At 34.9% G+C, this 8338-nt stretch overlaps 1 protein-coding gene across 3 annotated transcripts; it reads left to right on the top strand.

Moving 5' to 3' along the window:
- Positions 1-1436: 1436 nt before the first annotated feature.
- On the top strand, positions 1437-7248 carry LOC128199517 (uncharacterized). 3 transcript variants are annotated; one of them, XR_008252140.1, is made up of 2 exons: positions 1437-4099; positions 5349-7248. XR_008252140.1 is itself a non-coding variant. In XM_052889480.1 (2 exons), exons 1-2 carry the CDS (start codon positions 3726-3728, stop codon positions 6721-6723), a joined length of 1293 nt encoding a protein of 430 aa, XP_052745440.1. In that variant the 5' UTR covers positions 2317-3725; the 3' UTR covers positions 6724-7248. The 3 variants fall into 3 exon arrangements, 1 of the variants encoding a protein (XP_052745440.1); XR_008252141.1 differs by having other exon boundaries at positions 1437-5507; positions 5805-7248; XM_052889480.1 differs by having other exon boundaries at positions 2317-4099; positions 5805-7248.
- The last annotated feature ends 1090 nt before the right edge of the window (positions 7249-8338 follow it).

The following is an 8338-nucleotide window of genomic DNA, read 5'->3' as shown; positions in this document are numbered from 1 at the left end:
ACCTACTCACAACAAATAACTCAACTCTCTAAGGAACTTAAGCTAACTTATCCTAATAACTATACAAATCATGCCCACGTGGAATGGTGGCAAGAATACTGGCTGCATTTCCGCGCTGGACAGCCAGGCTGATCCTTTGCGCAAAAAATAAGCCAGCCCTTCTGTCACCAGTCGAGGCAACAAGCCGCGGTGAAATAGTACGGAAAAATTTTTTGGCACTGCGACTCCATGGCCCAAGGGTCTCCACGGCAAAAGGTACAAATATGTAACTCTCTGTCAGAGAGGCATATTTGAGCCACTTACCGGTTTCGGCTTTTTCTGCTGCGGCTCCCGGTCTTGATTCTGTCTCCCTGATATGACACGGTGCTAATGTGTCGACGCATGTAGCGTCCCACATTAGGGCCCGCCCCATTTCCCAGGGAACCAGCGTCAATCCATCAGGTCTCTTACCATCATCCCGACTGATTCCTAACGGCTCGATTAGCGCAGGAATATTTATGGTGGCAAGAGCCAACTCTCTAACATTATCTTGGAAGTAAGAAAATTCTCTAAAACTAAAATCATTATCACATTTCAGTTTCACAAACGAACTACGAAAACGAATACGAAGGTCGTCACTCGTCAAGTCAAGCCACAAGTCATAGAGTACATTGAATATATGCCACAAGTCAATGAAGTCATAGTCAAACAATATAGGTGTCAAAGCAAACAATAATTATGCTACTTGCCTCTTTTTTAAATAGTGTATAAAGTCATTTATTGAAGTATTAAAAGCTATAAATTTTAATTTATTTTGTTCTTTGATTTTGATAACCAGTAAAAATTTTACTTTAGTTTAGATGAAAAAAAAGTATCTACCCCAGATTAATAGATACACTATGTAATTCGTATTTTGTCTGAGAAAAATTTATTAATCGATCCATGCTCTATGGAATAGGGCACAATCATAGACAAACCTAAAGGACTGGTATCCATAGAATATAAATAAAAAGAAGCCATACCATCTTAGACCATTAATAACTGGACTTGGTTCGCACCCAAATTCACCAACAAAAAAGTCTGTCGTTTTTTGAGGGGGACGAGTTAAACTCACACATCGAAAACATTTAACACCATTAAGTATATTCTGTGTCCCTACACTACACACAACTATAAATTTGACTCGCAATACACACACTTACAATTTTAATTTTTACACAGACTTACAAACACATTGCCACAGTAAAAATATATACAAGCAGTATTGTAACTCGGCTGTATTTTTGAAATAAATACCTACAACCGCGCGGTACGTACACATGTGATAGGGCTGCCCGCCTCCAGCATTTTCATTACATTTGCGTTTCCATTTAGTTTTGTGATTGTAAATATACTTTTTTTATGTAAACAAATAAAATTCTTTGTAAATTGTAGTAAAATAGGAAGTGATTAATAAAATGCGTGTTGTTTTTTGATTGGTAGATTTAAATAAAGCTGATACTAATCAATGACCTTGAAGGATAATTTGGTCACAAGCACAACTGACATAATTGATGTTGTCATGTAAAATATGTCTAACCTCTTTACGCAATGACTAAAAAATATCTATCTCGCTCCATTGAGGTAGCTTTCTTTAAGTTAGAGAGGTCACGAAAAAATTTTGTTGATTCTTTATAAAAATAATTCCTTGACCATATTTGACGTAAAATGCCACATGTCCATTATATATAGGTGTCAAAGCACCGTGCGTTCGTCACTGCGGCACAGTCGCGACTGTCTGCACCCCACGCCCCGAGTTCGAGGTGCGTAGGTATAGCTCGCGTTTCGACCTCTAGTATGAAGTCAAACTACTACTTGTATATATTTTTACTGTGGCATTGCTTAGACTATCCACAGATTAAATACATAGAATATTCGATTACTGATCGATGTTTGGCTGTTTTGTCAAAAGAATCGATTCTTTTTATAAATTGTTTTTATTACAAATTTGATAAAATTAAGGTTTAATAATATACTTTAATACTTTCAAATGAAACGTTACTCCATCTTTTACTAAACTACAAGTTTTTGGCCGTTTTTTATGCCATTTAACTACACAAACCGGCATTTTTAGGGAGCTCTTTACTCGACGAAAACGATTACAACAATGAAACATCGATTCTGTAGCAACAGTTTTTATAAACGCGTTAGATCATAGATTTTTGATCTTTGACAGAGGGGTAACAGTTAGCGAGCCAAGTCCTGTTATTAATGGTCTAAGCATACCGTAGACCAAGATAATAGACATTAGACATAGGTCATAGACAATGTTACAGAATTACAGATGTTTATTGCAAAGAGTAGAGTAAGCGTAAGTATTGGGGTATTGTTCTATGATGGTTTTAAGGAGATCATAACTCCTGAGTAAATATGTTCCTTGATCTTATCGGCTGTATTTGTTTGACTTTGATGACTTTGATTATTTTGAAGTTTGGTTTGTGGAAATGTGGATGTGGACATCAAAGCAAACAGTCACAAATTTATTGTATTTATTATTTAACTATTTGTATTTAGTAATGAATATGGTGGACACTGGATATTTAATTAGCTATGTGCGTTTTTGGACGCCACGGCCAGCGGCAGGCTGAGGCACCAAGCAAGCAATAAGGGTACTTGGCAAGGGCCAGAGGGCTAGAGCCAGAGCCAGATAGCCTTGGTAAAATGGTAATTGTTTGTATTAGAGGTGAGTCGTACTCGCTAAAACGCGTACTGAGTATTACGAATACGAGTACGCCGAGAGACGCGCTCCAAAGACTAGCTCCACGAGTATTTAGAAGTACGAGCCATTAGGACCTATAGAATAGATACGTACTCCTAAATACTCAGTGGCCAGCGATTTTACATCATATTATCTGATAGTAAGCGTACATTAATTTCAACCGAGTTCTACACAGTCATTTGGACTAGTGGTATGTACGCTAGATACGATAAACTAAGAATCCTGAGTTCGATCCCGGGTAACAGAAAATCATTTTTGTCTTTTTATTTTGTTTTTCTCAATTGTTTTCTTCAACTATTTTTGGTTTTGTAATCCACAAAAAAAAAATGCAAAAAAAATATTTCAGTCATTAATTTCAAAATTTCAATTTAATTTTATTATCTAGTTATTTCTTTTAATATTACCTCATGATACTGTCGGTTTACATTAACTTGTTACTTTAGCGGATAAATAATCATACTAAAACAATAAATGATCACATTATGTTTTTAAAATAAGGATTAAAATCAGGGACTCACTCACGCATGCTTCAGTACGATGTTTGGAGTATTAAGTGTATACTGCGTTAAAAATTCGGTCTTATATTTGATAAGGTAAAGACAATTTTTCATCGGCAATGGGACGTCACTCACACATTCTTAAACGAACGCGTCCGGGAACGCGTCTCGCGAGGTTTTGACTGTTGGAGTATGAAGTGTTTATTGCGTTGAAAAACCGGTCTTATGTCTAGACAACAAAGTCTATTTTCTTTCGGCATTGATAGAAGTCTCTCACTCACTCATTACTAATCGAACGCGTCTCTGAACACGTCCCGTATTGGTTGGACCGTTAGAGTATTTGCGAGTATTGGACTCGCACTCTGTTGACGTCTTGCGCTCCTCGGTACTCGGTACTTCTAAGGGCATAAACTGCGTTACGCGTGTGTACGCACGTGAGCACGTCGCGGGCCACGCTTCTGGTGCACGCACGTGAGCACGTTCGCGTGCTTATGCGCGGGCATCGGCGCGTGCATCCGCGTCGCAGTTTTCTCAGTACAATTTTGACGTTGGAGGTGTACAGTCGAGTAATTATGGATAAATTAATGTTGTATTATTTATCAAGACGACGGCGACGACGAATTGCCAAAAAAAGACGCCAGCCAGTAAGCCCGTACGTTGAATCTAGGTTACTGTGCGGGGAATTCGTGGTGAAGTTTGGTATATTAAGAGAAAATGAAAGGTTTTTTTTCAAATATTTTAAAGTTTCATTACAAGTCTATGATGAATTATATTCAAAACTGGAGCCCTATTTGAAGACTAACAATCTACGATTGAAATCTACGTCAATCGTATCACCAATGGAACGATTTGCAATGACATTGCGGTAAGTAAAGACATTTCGATATTAATAATCATCTTTATTCATGTAAAAAACAGTCATTATTTAACAAAAGTTTAGAACACTCATATTTTTTTGCCAATTTATGTAAGTCACATTACTGTTTAGCCACATCAAGCAAGAAAGAAGAAGAAGTTCTTATTGTTTCGGCAGTGACACCTGAATATGGCTTAAAATGTTTTTCTTGATGTGGTTCACTCTGTTCTTAGGACCGAAACACATAACCGCACACTTATTAATCATCATATTAATCACAGTTTCTTACATTTATTAATTATATTTTGTTATTTCTAAATTACACAGTTTTATCGTTTTCGTTTTTTGTTTTATCTATACCTACTTATTCACTAATTTTTTTATATACTTAATCACAACAGTCATCACAGTGTCTTGCATAAACGCTACGTTACAATTAGTTTTTGATTAATCATTTGAAATACACTAATAAAATCACAGGTTCAAGTTTAAAATAAAAAAACACAATAACAGTTAAAACAGTACAATAAGTCTAAATGTCTTAATTATATTAATATACCTACCTTACAAAGTATTAATTATAATGACGCATATTGATTGCAAGTTTTTACATATGAATATTTCCCTTATTAATTATTCCCTTCTATTACTAGATCGGGTACTAATATTATTTTAAATTCTTATTTATCATCACAATCATAATCACAGTTTACTACATAAAAGATTAAATTTAAGAAGAGGACATATGAAGGAGCAATGTTATGAGTAGGTTCAAAAAAAAGGTCCATTAAGTAAAAAAGGGGTCTATTGATACACTTTTTTATTTGACCCCAAAATAGGGTTTAAGATAAAAGTGTCCGAATCGACCCCGTTTCTTTCCTTATGAACATTACACCTCAAGGCTTGTAAACTTTTGGCGAATGCCCTTGCATATCATAATAATTGCACGTGAGACCAGAAAAATATAAATATAAAATTGCGCTTTTTACTAACTTAAATAGTTCTTCATGTTCTTCTCTTTCTTTTGTTCTTAATAATTAAACAGTCTTAATCAAATCTTCAAAGTCTTTCTTGTTACCTATTTATTCATTGTTCGTATCTGATCTTACATTTAAGGATTCTAAATCATTCGTTACCGTATTTTGCGTTAATGAAAGGTCATCAATGGTAATAATCATTTCTTTTTCTATATCAATCAAAGCTTCTAATACTTTCGTACGAAATAATAATTTTTTAAAGGAACTCAATTTTTTTACAGTTGGTAATAATGACTTAAAAAAATTCAAGTCTTCGTCCATATTATCTGCAGTGTTATTCTTCACGCAATTTAACAACTCTAATTCGAAATCAGTTGGCGATTCGCACTTACGTTTCTTGGAAGATCGTGTTTCTTTGGTAACGCTGGAGCTGGTGCTAGGTATATTAATCAAATCTTCTTCAATAATCGTATTATTTTGTGAAGTTCTCGGTGACGCGTTTTGCTCTACTGACTGATTAAAATTGTCTGCCGATTCTTCTCCTTGAGTATTCGAGTTTGAATCTAAAAATGACAGCATGTCATAGTAAATGTATGTTTTATTTGCCCTGGAACCGGAGCCTGATTTAAGTTTTTTTTTAGTAGACCTCACTCTTATATAAGTGTCTCTTGCAGTTTTCCATCTTTGCTGCAGCTTTTTCACTGAAACAATAACACAGGTATTTTATTTTATTACAGATATTTAGTCAGTGGACATACCTTCGTCGATATTCATCTGGCGTATCATACAGGACTAACCACGGTCAGAAAAATAGTAACAGAAGTTTGTCAAATTATAATTGAAAGGTTAAAGGAAGAATGTATACCAAAATTTTCCCGTGCGCTATGGGAAGAGACTGAAAAAGGTTTTTTAACGCAAGCCCAGTTTCCTAACTGCATAGGTGCAATAGACGGAAAACATATACGCATTATAAGACCTCCACATAGTGGTTCCCTCTATTACAACTATAAGCATTACTATTCTATTGTACTGCTTGCAATGTGTAACGCCAACTATGAGTTTACCTATATAAACGTGGGAGTGCAGGGTAAAGAATCTGACTCCGCAATTTTCACACAAAGCCGATTGTACGAACAAATCAACAATGACTTAATAGATATTCCTCCTGCCAAAGCATTGCCCGTAATACACAATGATAAACCAACAAACATTGCTGCAACCGCAGCTTTGCCCTATATTATTGTAGGAGATGAAGCATTTGGGTTATCTAGCCATGTCATGCGGCCATATGCTCGAGCTCTCGATTTAAACTACAAAAAAAAAATATTCAATTATAGGTTAACGAGAGCGCGACGTTATATTGAGTGTACATTTGGTATCATGGCTAATAAATTTCGCATACTCCATCGTCCATTGAACGTTGGAAAAGACAAAGCAATTTGTTTTCTTAAAACAATTTGTATTTTGCATAATTTTATAAGATCAAGAAGTCAAATTAATGACTTTCATGATATTGTCATTATACCAGACCATATACGTTCAGTTCGGGGGTTAATTGGAAATACCCACAGAGATTCGTATACATTACGCGATAACTTCGCAGATTATTTCGTTGCAGACGGACAGCTGTCATGGCAAGATCGCAGTATTTATTGAAGATAGTTGGCTTTTTTAACCGACTTCAAAAAGGAGGAGGTTATCAATTCGTCGGAATCTTTTTTTTTTTTTTTTTATTTTTTTTTTTTTTAGGTATGTTCGGAGATTACTCGAAAACGGCTGAACCGATTTGGAAAATTCTTTTTTTGTTTGAAAGGGTGTCGTTTCTAGTTGGTCCCATGAAAACCAGGTTGCGATCTGATGATGGGATCCTGGGAAACTTGAGGGAATCTTTTTAATATTATAGGTACACTCGAAGCGATAACGATATTTTCTGAAGTAACTTGCATGATAATGCAATTTATGAAGATACAGAGCTGATCTGATGCTGGATCCGGAAGGTGGCCATAGGAACTCTGCAATAAAACGAGATAGCTCCAACAAATTTGGGCTCGTTTGATTCGTATTGCCGAGCACTTTTACCCTATATGGAAATCAAGGAATATTACGAAGACATAGCTGATCTGATGCTGGAGCCGAAACATGGCTATAGGAACTCTGCAATAAAACAAGATAACTCCAACATTTACGTGTACCTTTTTTATTTAGAACACTAAAAAGCAAAAAATAAATTATTTTTAAGTAAAAAAAAACCGCCTTCAAAAAACGAAGAACTAAAAAGCAAAAAATAATATTTTTTAATTATTCACTTATAAATATGATTTACAAGCATAAACCGATAAAACAAATGTACTTACTTTATACCTAGTGATAAGCACTGACACATTTTGGAGTCGGTGCCAATGGGGTGCTATTTGAACGCACTTCAATGTTTCATTTGGCACTGAATCCAAAATGTTTCAGTGCTTATCACTAGGTATAAAGTAAGTACATTTGTTTTATCGGTTTTTGCTTGTAAATCATATTTATAAGTGAATAATTAAAAAATAATTATTTTTTGCTTTTTAGTTCTTCGTTTTTTGAAGGCGGTTTTTTTTTTACTTAAAAATAATTTATTATAATTTATGTACATTCAATAATTGAATTTTCACGGTTTTTTACCACACATTTTTTATTAACATAACCGCGTGGCCGAAAGCAAGAACTTTGGAATCTATCGAGCAATATAAAACCATACCAATATTATGGGACATTGTTCACACGAATTTCACAATGTTCAGAAATACGCAGTATCTCTGCACTAGTTTTGAATATAAGCATGATTTTATATTTACATAGGTAAATTATTGTAAATATTCCGAGTTTTAATTTTATAGTTGGATTAATTGTTGAAAACATTTAATTGACACAAATAAAATTGAAATAACTAATTATACATAACTAATTGCATAGATTATTAAAAATAAAAATTTGGCGCAAAGAATAGTTTACCTAACCTACGTTATTATAAAATAAATAAAGAGTGTAGGTACTTACCTTGTATGTTTTTTTCTGCTTCACTCCAGTCATCATAATTTTCAAACAGTACTTTACAAATGTCTAGCCATGCTTTTGATTTAGCGTCCCGGTCTTTAAATATTTCGCTTGATTGGTCCCATATGGCAGGACGACACTGAACTTCAACAATTACCCTTTCTGTATCAAAATTTGTCATTTTTTGTTATGGGCCGGGCACGCGCGTGCGGTCGGTTCGAGATAGCGCTGTCAACTGAAC

Source organism: Bicyclus anynana, chromosome 26 (assembly GCF_947172395.1).
Source record: "Bicyclus anynana chromosome 26, ilBicAnyn1.1, whole genome shotgun sequence".
Lineage (NCBI taxonomy): Eukaryota > Metazoa > Arthropoda > Insecta > Lepidoptera > Nymphalidae > Bicyclus > Bicyclus anynana.
This window is presented reverse-complemented; position numbering and strand designations above follow the sequence as displayed.